General features: G+C 44.1%; 1 protein-coding gene across 1 annotated transcript in view; it reads left to right on the top strand.

The window, feature by feature from the left end:
• Nucleotides 1–950: 950 nt before the first annotated feature.
• The window catches only part of CALB1 (calbindin 1), a 70,332-nt gene continuing 56,925 nt past the window's right edge, over nt 951–14,357 (top strand). Inside the window, exons 1-3 of the mRNA XM_044295705.1 lie at nt 951–1,088; nt 1,276–1,352; nt 7,816–7,890. Of these exons, the coding sequence (XP_044151640.1) occupies nt 1,010–1,088; nt 1,276–1,352; nt 7,816–7,890 (231 nt within the window). The 5' untranslated portion in view covers nt 951–1,009. The remainder of the gene's footprint in view (nt 1,089–1,275; nt 1,353–7,815; nt 7,891–14,357) is intronic.

Genomic DNA, 14,357 nt, shown 5'->3' with positions numbered 1-14,357 from the left:
GGTGAAGGGGGGGGGGGGGGGGGTTATTTCTAGTTACACCCCTGCAAAGCAGAAATACTAGTAAGCAAACCCTCTACTTATAGACTTTGTGTTATCATTTCATTTTGGGTTTTCCTCCTTGTTCTCAGCGCTCACAAGGGAGTATATATGTTACTAGAACCAGCCAACAATCCAGAATATCTGATAATCTGGCGCCTATTGAGGTTCATCGACACCAGACTTAAAGAGGTATTCCCATCTTGGACACTGGGGGCATATCGTTAGGACATGCCCCCAATGTCTGAAAAGTTCGGGTCACACCTTTGGGACCCGCACCTATCCTTAGGTCCGCGCATGTGCAGATTTAAAATGCCCTCCTAACAAGTGCTCCTGTTAAAAGTTGCACAAGTACTAGCACTCCCAGCATCCTATGAACTTCATGTAACATGCCCTTATCCCTCTTCCCAGTGTGGGTCAGTGCTATATACTCAATACCCCTGCTTGAGGACAGGCAAAAGGACCTTACCCAATACTAGGTAAAACCCTGCTTGCTGAGGGTTTCCACCAAACTAACCAATACATCTTACAGAGTTTTACTGGGCATCATTCATACCAGAGGCGGCATTTATTTGCTCAGATAGGTCAAATTTTTATTTATTTTTTTATTTTCCCCTTTTAATTATTTATTTATTTTTATTTATTTGGGGGAGGGGGGGTAATCCAGGTACATGTATGTCCAGCTAAAATTACAATGTTGCTTGTTTTGTCATTTTTTTTTTTTCCATGAAGCTGCTGTTAGGTGAACCTTCCCTTTAAGGTCAGCAGGAAAGGTGAAGCACCGCAGACATAAAAGTGACTGAGGGAGGGCATGAAAGGCGTGTCCTGGGCGGTGCGGAGGAGGGCTGCTGTCACACTCACTGCCATATATACACTGCTGGTGCTGCTTCCAACTTCAAGTCAGTCAGCTGCTACTTTCAGCACCAAGGACAGCATCTTCCTCTTCCTCCTCCTCAGCAGCAGCACAGACACCATGGCAGAGACTCACCTCCAAGGAGTGGAAATCTCAGCCACACAGTTCCTGGAAATCTGGCGTCATTATGATACAGATGGTGAATATCCTCTACTCTTTACGCTGTAACCATTTCACTGCCAGAGGGAAGAGCAATGCCCTGGCACAGAAAGGGTTAAAGCTCTCCTTTTGCAGGCTGACCCCCTCCTGATGACATCTCCCAAGTTTAGTTGTCTCTTGCAGTGCGCTGGAGCGGGTCTCATTGTGTGTCGCTCTCTTGTTTGCAGGCAATGGGTTCATTGAAGGGAAAGAGCTGCAGAACTTTATACAGGAGCTCCAGCAAGCCAGGAAGAAAGCCGGACTGGTATGTGCCCCTTTCCTTCCCATAATGCCATCTTCTGAATGTATTTTAGTCTGATCTGACATCGCCCGCAGCTGCAGAAGCTGCAAAACGCATCCATGCCTATTGTCAGCCTCCAAGTCGAAATCGATTTAAGTTGAACTGCGGCGTCTACTTAAAGTATCACTTGTCACTGGCATCCGTCCTCTAGAGCCCGCCGCCGGGAAATCTAAGAGAAGCCTGGAGCTCCGAGCTCATTACTAGTAGACGTCCGACTAAAGGACAAAAGATTTCTTAAAAAAATATATATTCTGTTGGTTACCGGATGTAGACAATACAGATTCTAGAATGACCAGGAGGGGGGGGGGGGGTGATCCCTGTGACACGGTATTTATAGCTGTGGCTTTTGATGCAGTGTAAATCTGCAGAGAGCATTAGCATGGCGGTGTAGACTGGTGTCACCTGTACCTCTGTGCAGAGCAGGACATGTGTGCACTGACATTACCTTAAATTCATTAGGACTTATTGATTCATTACTCGTCAGGGTGGAGGGTGGATTGGAACTGCAGGGTTCGTTTTTAGTTACAGGATATTTTATTTGCCTAGTTGCTAATATACTTTATTTAGTAAAAAAAAAAAAATTACTTTGTGTCGTTTATTGCTGGCTGGTATTTATGTCATTTCTTTGGAATTTTATATAAGAAAGATAGTTGATAGAAAGATCTAGGATAGCTAGATAGATAGATAGAAAGATAGATATTAGATAGATAAATAGATATTAGATAGAAAGTAGATAGACAGACATATAGATGACAGATACATACTAGATAGATAAAAGATAGATAGATAGATAGATAGATAGATAGATAGATAGATAGATAGATAGATATGAGATATATAGATAAAAGATAGATACATACATATATACTAGATAGATAGATATGAGATATATAGATAAATAGATAGATAGGTAGTAAATATACAGACAGATAGATGCATACATACATAGGTACATACTAGATAGATAGATAAATAGACAGATAGATGCATACATACATACATACATACGTACATACTAGATAGATAGATAGATAGATAGACAGATAGATGCATACATACATACATACATACATACATACATATGTACATACTAGATAGATAGATAGTAAATATACAGACAGATAGATGCATACATACATACGTACATACTAGATAGATAGATAGTAAATATACAGACAGATAGATGCATACATATATACTAGATAGATAGATATGAGATATATAGATAAATAGATAGATAGGTAGTAAATATACAGACAGATAGATGCATACATACATAGGTACATACTAGATAGATAGATAAATAGACAGATAGATGCATACATACATACATACATACATACATACGTACATACTAGATAGATAGACAGATAGATGCATACATACATACATACATACATACATACGTACATACTAGATAGATAGATAGTAAATATACAGACAGATAGATGCATACATACATACATAGGTACATACTAGATAGATAGATAAATAGACAGACAGATAGATGCATACATGCATACATGCATACATACGTACATACTAGATAGATAGATAGATAGATAGCTTCTTGGTGCATACAAGGTTAACATCAGGAGTTTTGTAAAGATTTCCCTTCAGTCAGTAAAGTTCTATTACATTGTGTATGATATTAGATATTAGTTTCTCCAGTACTGATTTTGGCAAGGTCTGGGGGTCGGGGGGGGACGGGACGATATTTAGAAAATTTCATATATCCTAGCCTCCCTATCCATGCCCCCACCCCCCGTCTGCGGCCATGTCACTGGGGGGTATTGCAGCACACACTATATTGTAACCATTAGAAATGCTGAATTATTTGTTGCCCTGTGATACAGCATGCAGACAGTACTCTGACGGGTAACTATATGTAAGTATTTTTTTCACTTTCCAGTATTTGCCTCGGCTCCTTCTGTTCACAAAATAACCCACTGATCAGGGAATATTAGTAACTTCCAAAAACTCCTACAAAGTCATTGAGTCCGACTTATGGACATGTTTATGGAACTAGATGGCAATTATGTTCATTTAGGTCCTAGCGACGTGATTCACTGATGCATATTACAGATCACATATCTTCAGATGTCAGGCAGATAGGCGGGTGACCTTGGTGTCCAGGATGTACGGCCCTCATCTCTCCTATTAGCATGGTTTATTGCTCTGCTCCTGTAGTGGATCCATTGTAGATGAAATATTCTATCAAAGCGACTGTAACATGGTGTAATGAGCCAAATGATGATTGCTCCCCATCTGTAGGGTACAAACAGCTCCTCCAATTCTTTATTTGTTGTTTTTAGATCAGATCGGTCATAGCACAATGTGCTCAGTAGCCCCATGGAGGTCACCAAGTGTCCTCCATCTCCTCCTCACCCTCTCCGTCATGTCTCAGCCACCTGCATTGCTTTTGTACCCAGCAGAGGTGGTGGAAGTATATTGAAGTTGTCTAGTGTGTTTATTCCACACATAATGGAATAAAACAAACAGCCCTCATCTGTCATCATGATAAAATTACTTGTTCTTATTTCACCTGGCACGATCTATTAACCTTTGCTATGAAGTCTTTTTCACTCATCTTTGTCTTGTAGTTCATTGGTCTCTGTTGTGTAGACATATTCTGTCATTGTTTTTCCTCATAATTTCTCTACCTTTCCATTTTCTTACATGTCTTTCTCCCCATGTTCCCTCCTATCCCATCTTCTTGCATCCTCCTCTCTTTCCCTTCTGTTTTCCATAATCTCCTTGATTCTCCACCTTCCTTACCCCTCCGTTATATACTCTCCACTTCTTGTCTTCGTGGTCTCCACAACGTTTCTCGCCCTGGTCCTACCTTCCTTTCCTATGGGTGTCCTTTCTCCTCTTCTCCCCTTGTATCTACTCTTTTCCCATCTCTTCCCCTCTCTTCCCTTCTTCCTTCCACTCATTTCACCCAATGATGCCTCTTTTCGTCTTCCATCCTACCTCTTTTCATCCTTCCTTCCATTCCAATCACTGATCACCTCTATCCTTACCATCCCCTTTTTATTTTAAACCCTCCTTCTTTTAATTCTCTTCTCTTTCCCTCCTCCTTTCTTTAATCCCCTCTCTCTCAGTTCCCCCTTTTGCATTTCATTTCTATATTCACTTCTTCCCTCTTTTCTTCTGCCAGACTTTCCTCTTTCTTCTCCCCTTTAATTTCCATCCCCATCTCGATTTCTATCAGGCTCTTCTTCTGCCAGCCTCTCTTCTTTTTTTCCTCTTCAATTTGCCTTCTTATCTTTTTATGTCCTCCCCCTCTTCTTCCCTCATTCTCTTTTCCACTCTTCTCTTTTACTTCCATCTTTTACTTCATTTTCTTCTCTTCCTGTGCTCGCTCTCCTTTTTTTTTCCTGCTCTTCCTTCCTCCCATTCAGTCCCCTATGCTTCCCCTTCCTTCTCCCAATTACTTCTCCCCTTTCCGCTTATCTTTTATCCAATTGTCTTCACATACTGAATACAAAAGGTTGTTCAATATAAATCTGATGACTAGAAATTGTCTTTATTTTGGAGACCCTTTGACTATGCAATCTAGTCACCATAGGACTAAGGACAGACAGTCCAAGACGAAATACATGTTAAATCAGCAGTGCAAAAAATGCAGCATTTAAGGATAAGTTTCCATCTTCTTGCAATGAAAACACATTATTATATCAATCATTCTATAAAAATCTCGGTGTCGTGCTGTACTTGGGGACTTGACACAAGCACCACTTATAGTATGGCTGCTGCACTTACAATTTCTTCAGAACATCGGCTCTTAGGAAGGAGTCTTCTCAGGTAGCCATTAATTATTGGTGTTTTATCCTTTATACTTACGATTGGCTGTGACAATTTCTTGACCTTTCAGAACAAAACTATGCACCACTGAAAGTTCCTCGGCAATTTCTCTTATCATATGAAAAATACCAAAGGACAGTCACTCCCCTGAAATGTGATGTATGGATTAAGCCATGTGTGGACTGAGAGTGATCTGGGTCCTATATTAGCCACCATGATACACGACTTCAGTCAATAAAATGTATTCTATATTCAAGAGCTAAATGATGAAGGAGCTAGGAGCCCCCTCTGGTCATGGGGCCTTGAGCTTTGCCCTAATGGTTGCCACTGGCAATTTATAATGTACATTTTGAAGGAGCTTTGCAGGTTCCCAATACGCATGACCTATCATCACGATAGGTCATCATTATCTGATGGGTGAGAGTCCAACACCCAGCATCACTGACTGTTCCCTACTGCCACCAGCGCTGTAGCTAGCACTTTAAATGGAGCCGGAAGCGCAGCTCAACTCCAGTTAACTTCAGTGGGTAACCCAACATGGCCCCTACACTTCGAATGGAGCTGTGCTTCCAGCTCCTTTCATAATTCTAGTCCTAGTGCTGGTAGCAAATACCTGATCAGTGAGGGTGCCAGGTGTCAGACCTATATTGATGACCTATTCTGAGGATAAATGACCTATTCTGAGCATAAGTCATCAATACTAATAGCCCAGAAAACCCCTTTAAAATTTCCATGTGTTACTAAATAGGACTTACAGCTCTTTGTATGGAGAGATTTATAAAGCTCCTATTGTATTCCGTTTGAAATGTGTATGCAGAAAGCTCCCCCTAGTAGTCACTGCAGAATTGTATCTTTCCACTCTTTATGGATTTGGAGCTGTGTAACAGATGCACTGTGCTATTACTCTTGTAAAGGTATATTATGAAATTTGATGATTTACAACCTAAAAACTAAATAATGGCCACAATGCGATAATAACAGGTTAATTCAGCATTCCTAAGCTTGGACCAGCTACAATATTTGATACTAGCAGAAGGACCCGGCTTGGAGCGGGTATATTTCATCTATTTCATTTCATGTTTGTGTGTGTAGTTAAAATATATTGACAGTTTCCTCTATAACAGTGACATCTACAGTACCCTGCCCTTTTAACAGTGACCGCCACAGCGGCCTGCCCCCTTAACAGTAACATCCACAACGCCCTCCCCTTTAACAGTGACTTCCACAGCGGCCGCCCCTTTATTAATGACCTCGACAGTAACCCGTCTTGTTAACAGTGATTTCCACAATAACCCGCCCCCTTAACAGTGACCTCCACAGAGCTCCGTTCCCTTAACACTGGCCTTCATAGGGGACCGTCCCCTTAACTGTGACCTCTACCGTTCCGTTCCCCCTTAACAGAGACTTCCACAGCGCCCGAACCTTTAACAGTGACCTCCACAGTGGCCGGCCCTTTATTAGGGACCTCCACAGTACCCTATCTCCTTAACAGTGATTTCCACAACACACTGTCCCCTTAACTGTGACCTCCACAGCAGCCTGCCCCTAGGGTGACCAGAGGTCCAGTTTTAGGACGGACAGTCCAGATTTCAGACTCCCTGTCCTCCATCCGGCGCAGGGGCAGGACGGACACAGGGATGTCCTTTTGAACAGCTCACTCTCAGACAGCAGCACTGTGTTGTCTGAGCATGAGCTGCAGGGAGAAAGTCATGCTGCTGAAAGAAGTTAATTTTTACCATAATTTTTTCAATTTTCAATCCCTGTCGGCTGCGGAGTGGGAGGGGGTGTGGCTTAGTGAGACCGGGGGGGGGGGGTTTAAGTCCTTCTTTTGAGGGTGGCCTGAATGGCCACCCTACCTGCCCCTGAACTGTGACCTCCACAGCACTCCGCTCCCTTAACAGTGTCATCCACAGTGCCCTGCCCCTTTAAAACTGACCTACAGCAGTGAAGAAAAATGGCTCGGTTGTTATAGAAACCAGGTTTAAAACTGTGTGTATGTGGAGACTAAGGGCCTGCGAGCTTCTATTGGCTGATAAGGGTCATGTGACCAGGGTTCTATTGGCTAATGCATTTTTTTTTTTTTTTAATAATATATTTGATACTAGCAGAAGGACCCGGCTCCTAGAGAGCTGAGACCCAGTCTAAAACCTTCCCGGACACCTGATGTACTTGTGTGCCAAATTTCGTGATTGTAAATGCGACGGTGCGGATTCCTTTAGCGGACATACATACATACACACACACACATACATACAATCAGCTTTATATATTATATTGAATCGTGTCAGGTTTACTCATATAGCATGGTACCGCTAATAAACCTACAGTAAATTGTCTGGTGGCTAAATAAAAAACACCCTCATTGATAACATAGTACCCCACAATATGCTCATCAGTCACATGGGCACCAAGAGGATGGATGTGTATACTGTAGATGACTTGTACTGATGCCTATTGCATTGAGGGGTTTGGGGAAATAGTTCTCTTGGAGTAGGCTATGAGCTTGTCATGGACCTCCATTAAGCCATGTGAAAACCTCATTGACTAATAACATGGAGTCATATAAGCTACATCTCATGCACTCCAGGGAAATTCACAATCATTTCTTGTTTTATAGGAATTATCGGATAAAATGAAAGCCTTTGTGGAGGAATATGGACAGAACAGTGATGCAAAGATTGGCATCGTAGAGGTAAGATCCCGTCTCTCTCACTGATGTCCTATGCAGTTAATGACTTGCTCACATATCTTCGGCTAAGCAGCTGCAAAGGTGCAGGAAAAATTGTATGGTATGAAATAGTGACTCCATTTGTGAAGAAAATGAACAGTGCTCAAGAAAATTAGCAAGGAGCAGCATAAAGAAGCCTAGTCATTATCTTGTTTTGTGTGAGTTCTCCGAGGAAAAGCTTTTGTGCTTCTCCATATGGAAAGACGACTTAACTTAGAGCATAGTAACCTGACTCTGAATGGAGGCCCAAGTCCACACAATCGGATGCTGAACAGTATTTCTTATCTGAGAGAATTTTAATTCAATTTTGATCTTATTTGCTCTCAATGGAAACTCATTTAAGTATATTAGAAAAGTAAAAAAATATATATATACATTGAGAAAAAACAGCCCTAGAGTAACATTTAAAAAATTCCCCAAATCCCCACTCCAGATAGGTTTTGTATTGTAAATTATGGAGCAGAAGAAGGTCCACTCTTGCTTTGGGATTCTGCACTTCGGGGGAACCTGTGCCAGGGCTCCTCATGAAGTTGCTTGCCCCTATGAATAGCCAAGAGTATCATAGTGTGATGTGAACATGTTACACATCGCCATATGAGTACCAGTTTAGGAGCCAATGACAGTGGTGCATTTGAGCACAAGAATCACCCCAAAGTAACACAGATGAACCTAATTCTTAGATTTTCTGCATGGTACCAGCACAGAAAAAAATGTGGCATTAATTGATACAGATTCAAATGACTCGGAGACCAAACATGACCTTAAAAGGGTTAACAGGGTAGAGATGGGCTAAAAGTAAAAAAATATAAAATAATGTAAGTGCTCTTCCTAGTGCTCTGCTGGCTCAGATAGTCACTGGTTGAGGTGGGTCACCATTGCAGCCAATAATTGTCTGAGTGGGTAGTCCAAGCCATTTGCTGTAGGTAGGTCAGCTGTCTAAACCTGCCACTGCCCTGCCCCACCCGCTGGTCCTGATACCTGCGCTACTCACTATGCTGCTGCCTCCATGCTTCTGCCTTGTGCTGCCTTGTGCTCCAGCCTCAGTCACCTTAGGGTCCATTCATACGTCCGCAAAATCTGTCCGCATCCGTTCCGCAATTTCGTGGAACAGGTGTGGACCCATTCATTTTCAATGGGGCCGCAAAAGATGCAGACAGCACACAGTGTGCTGTCCGCATCTGCACTTCCATTCCGCGACCCCGCAAAAAAATAGAACATGTCCTATTCTTGTCCGCAGACACGGACAAGAAAAGGCATTTCCTTTATAGTGCCAGCCATGTGCGGTCCGCAAAATGTGGAACGCACATGGCCGATGTCGGTTTTTTGCGGATCCGCAATTTGTGGACGTGTGAATGGACCCTTAGAGTGAGCGCACACTCACTTCCAGTCTCCATGCTAATCCTTCCCTGGCCAATGGCTGGGGGTCAATGGGAATTTAAGGCACCCTCTCCAGCTTAGGGTGCCTGAGCTTAGGTTCCCTGGTAACCAGAAAAGGTGATGTGCAGTCTAGTGCTTCTGCGATTTATCTGCGTTTATACTGCGTTATCTCCTGCCTGTGTTCCTGATGTCCTAGCCTGCCCTGCTCTGCCTGTGTACTCCTGCACTTTCTAGTCAAGTTTAGATTTGTTTCTGTTGTTTTAGTTTACCCAGTCTATATTTCTGCTAAACACTGAGTGTGCCCTGCCTGTGTCTGCACCAGTGTCCTTCCTGGACCTCAAAACCAGCATTCAAATCTAAGTGACTGTTCAGATTATACCTGTGTTTTTGGTGTGTTTTTGTTATTTTGAGCTTGGACCCAGAGTCCCTGGCAGCAGTAGGTCAGCTGGACTATCTCAGGAGGTAGCGGTCTAGTTGATAACCTGCAGCAAAGTCTAGATCCCTGTACCGGCGTTAAAGGTTGAATATTGCGGAAGCACCAGTATAATGCCCATAATGTTAGCCAAATCGGTTAGTTTACACAGTGGGTCCACATTCACTGATCCTTAACAGTTGTGTATCGAGGACGGGATCAAAGCTACAGGGTCTGGAGCAGCATCTGAACTACAGCAGTAGTGGATTGTGAGGTGAGTATTGATTTTTAATGTATTTTTAAAATGTACCTGTACCTGTTTTTTAATTTTTTTTAAATATTCCCCTGGAAAACACTTTTAAGTTTTCCATGATAAAGCTGAGTCTTTGCATCGTCTCTTCTCTCTGGTTTTCTTATGCTAATGATCGAACACATGGGCAGGGGCTGTTAACATGAGTAGTTGAGGCAGGTAGTAGTTAGAGGCTAACCAGACTATAGAGATATTCCCCTGACCTCAAAATAGAGACACATAATAGGATTTGTCAAGAGCAATTAGCCTATCTGTTGAGGAACTGGAGAGTTTTCTTTCATTGTGCATACTAAGGGCTCTTTCACACGAGCGGATGCCGTGCGGGTAATCTGCTGCATTAAAAGAGAGCCAAGCCGCGCTCCGGACAGCAGAGACACAGAGAATTAACATGATTGACAATGCTCTGTGTCTCTCTGTGACATTTTTACTACAAAATCACAGTGACAACTTTATCTCACTGTGATTTTGTAGTAAAAAGATCACAGAGAGGCACGGAGCACTATCAATCATGTCAATGCTCCGTGTCTCTGCTGTCCAGAACGGGGCTTGGCTCTCTTTCACGCAGCAGATTCCACGCACGGCATCCGCTCGTGTGAAAGAGCCCTAACAATGATTTTTTTTTATTAAAGGGGTTTTTAGGATTTTAATATTGATGATTTATCCCAGAAAACCCCTTTAAGGTAATTAAGCTGTTAACAATACTAGATTCTAGATTTGCTGGTTAAGTCACCAAAGGTGTGTCACTGTGCGGTTCACTGTGACAGTTTTGGCCTTGTTGGCTGGCTGCAAGCCCTCTCGTGTACTGGCTGCAGGTTGTCTCCTGTGTATGCTGGTTGCTTGGGGCTGCGTGCTGGCTGCAGTGTTTTGTGGAACTGCTGCCTGTGAATGTTTGCTCTCCCCGTGTCTGCTTCTCTGTGCAGTTCTTATCACTGTTGCCGTGCAGGCTGGCTGCAGGTTCCCTCGCGTACTGGCTGCAGGCTGACACCTGTGTATGCTGGTTGTTTGGGACTGCATGCTGGCTGTGGTGTAGTGTGGCTCCCATGTCCATATATCTGTGGTTCCTGTCTCTGGTGCCATGCTGGCTGGCTGCATGCGCTTTGTGTACTGGCTGTGGGTATCCCCATGCATGCTGGCTGCGGCCTTGTGTGTGAACATGGCCTTAGTATGGATGCATTTCTGTTGTGTCCCGAGTTGTTTGTGCTCCAGGGTACTGGCTGCGGTGGACTCCGTGTATGCTGGTTGCCAGAGGCAACGTCGGGTACTGCAGCCTGTGTGTTCACTTCCATGTTCAGGCTCTCCTCCCTGTTTGGTTCTGATGGGGTTGACTTCCCCTGGTCCGTTCCTGGGTGTGGCTTATCAGGTGCCCTCATTATCCAACTATATCTACCTGTGAGCTGTGGGACTTGGGGTCAGTCTATCTTCTGTCCTGTGCCTTACTGGGTGTAGCCCCTTGCTGCTGGCCCAGTTTTTTTTTGCCATCTGCCCTTGTTTGTGGTGTCACCTGGTAATGCTTTGTTGTTTTTGCCTTGTCTGATCTCCTGCACCTGTTCTGTGATATAGATGTTTATGTTATCCACTGTTCCTTGTGTAGCCTAGTAGTGCTCTAAGTGCGTCTGATAGCCTGGCAGTGCTAAGCTGCTTCTGATCCTGTCCTATGCCCTGCCTGGCAGTGCCTACTGCTTCTGATCATTGTCTGTTCTTGTCTGCCTGTAGTTCCTTTCTGCTACTCTTCCTTTCCCGTGTTTGTCCTGCCTTCGTGAGAGGGCCCCTGGGTTCTCCGGAGGGAGGATCTCTTCTCTGTGTGAATCTCTAGTCTGTGTGCAGCTCTGCCTGAGACCGCCATGCTTCTATTCAGCTTGGGGTCCAGGCATCTGCTTCTGTGTTGGTTCCTGTTCGTCTTGTCTGTTCCATGTTCTGTGGTTGCTTGGGTTCCAGTTTTGTTGTTTTTCCGCTGGTGGTTTCACCAGCCTCTGGTTCTCTGCAGGTAGGGGCCAAGTGTACCGGGACCTTCCTGGAGGTGCGACCAGTGAGCCCTCGGCCCAGTTCATCCCCACCACCAGGGGCTCTGTGAAGAACGGGGCTCGCTGGCTCTCCACTCTCTGGGTTTTGCCTCTGGTCTGTCGGTGCACTTGGTTCTTTGGTAGTGCTACCACTATTGCCTGCTTACTGTCATATGCTTTTATTACACTGGTAATAAAGTTCTCTGTGGGTCCTTGGTCTGTTTTGCCTGTGTCCTGTTTACATGACGTCCTGGAGGTCTGCCTTGGGCCTCTGGCACGTGACAAGGTGGAGCTTTACTTACATGAAAGTGATAATGATGCTAGAGAACCTCCATCCAGCGCTCATTATGTTGATATAAAAGGTCACACTGTCCCACCACAGTACCAGAGAATCCTTTGGTGGGCCCAGGCTCTATCACGATATAATATAAATACAATAGGCACCCAAAGGTCCAGCAGAAGACAACCTCATTTGGGCGACTTGTAGCTTATCGCTTGTCACTGGAGTTGACTCATAATAAACCCAATAGAACTTATTGATGGCATGTTCAACAACATAGATTATGATGCACTTACAAGGGGACATGTTCACAATGGCTTACCTTCCATGGAGGTAGACTACGTGACTTATACAGGGCCCATGAGTCATTCTCATGTAGTAGAGGAATTCAGTGCAAAAATATTATTTCAGCATTTATTGCAGTCAATGGTAACTGTATGAATTCCTTTGCACAAGCTCCTACTAGTGGTGGCTGCAGGCAGCCATTTTTGTAATATATATATAATCTGAAGGGAAGCGGTGAGTTAGAGCTTTATGGAGAGATGTATCAATGTATTCTTGCCAGTTGTCTAAATGTTCAGAATAAGGTCCATATTTCTGAAACACCTGTCCCACTTTTTCCAACATAGATTTCGAATAAAGTGGTTAAGGCCAAGGGCAACTTTTTTTTATATAAATTTTTTTTAAATTAAAGTTTCTTCTGCTTAATAATAAAAAAAAAATCATCAGAAATGTGGGGTGGGATGTTGCGCTTTGAGTTCTGCATTGCATAGGGATGATTGAAGCATACGTACTTGGAAGCTGGATGCGACGGGGGGCCCATACTAAGTTTTTTATGGAACCTCTGCATAGGGCTCGTTCACATTATTTTAGTGCCAAATTTGGCAAATACCTGACACTAACGGAACGTAACAGATCCCATTGACTATAATGGAATCCGTTCAATTTCCATTTGGGAGAACATTTTTTTAGCTGATGTGAACGAGCCCATAGAAAAAAGGTGTATACTGATTTCCTTAGGTTCGCCAAATTAAAGGAGCCCCAGTCTTACACTTTAGATGTATTACAGTACATGCATTTTATAAGAAGAAAATAGAGTGGAGCATGCAGATTGTGACGGGAGGCTTGTAATCACTGCTTAATAACCTCAGGCTTATGGCGTAGGGCAGGGGTGGCCAACCCGCGGCTTGCAAGCCGCATGCGGCTCCTTGCTCCTTTATTTGCGGCTCGCAGGGGAGCGCTCCGGCCAGCTCTTACTATCTAGGCTGCGCTGCTGCACAGCCTAGTATCTCTTCTTATAAGAGAACATGGCGAGTTCCGCTCTCGGTGCGCGCTATGTTCTCTCCGGCCAGACAGTGGAGAAGGAGGGAGGGACGGAGGGAGGGAGTCCCTCCCTCCTATGACGCAGCCGCCACTGAGCCCAAAGAAAAGAGTAGACTCTGAAGCTGCCCGCACCACTGCCACCAATGAATGGGCGGCTAATTAAAGCAGGAGGAGGGACGGGGGAGGGAATAAACTGCTGCGCCGTCTGAGCTAGTGAGCTCGACGAACAGCAGCGACCTCCTCCTGAGTGTCCTGTCCTCCGCCCCGGAGTCAGTGTGCATTAGTGCACTGAGCAGCCAGCATAGCAGGTACCCCACCCCCACACAGTGCAAGAGTAGCCTGCCTCAAAATAGAGGCAGGCAAAAAACATATGTATCAGGCAGCCAGTAAGATTGGGGTTAATGTGACTCATTAACCCCAATCTTGCGATTGCAATGTTTTAAACATGATGGGGGTCATTTTTTTTTTATGTCAGGCTGGGCACATGCTTTTGGACTAGACCCCATGTGCCTCACATTAATAGTAAGTGACCCCCAAAGTACCATCTCACATAATTGGTTTCAAACCCCCGCTGGTGACAGATAAAGCAACAACTGAAACTGAGATGATTACTTACTGACTTACTGATGATTCTTACTGACACACGTTAGGATACTTTCACACTAGCGTTTTTGCTGGATCCGGCAGGGTCTAGCAAAAGCGCTTACGTTTGAACGGATCCGGTTGTAT

The sequence above is a fragment of the Bufo gargarizans genome, chromosome 5 (assembly GCF_014858855.1).
Source record: "Bufo gargarizans isolate SCDJY-AF-19 chromosome 5, ASM1485885v1, whole genome shotgun sequence".
Taxonomy (NCBI): Eukaryota; Metazoa; Chordata; class Amphibia; order Anura; family Bufonidae; genus Bufo; species Bufo gargarizans.
The sequence above is the reverse complement of the archived record's forward strand: the minus strand, read 5'-3'. Positions and strand labels throughout refer to the sequence as shown.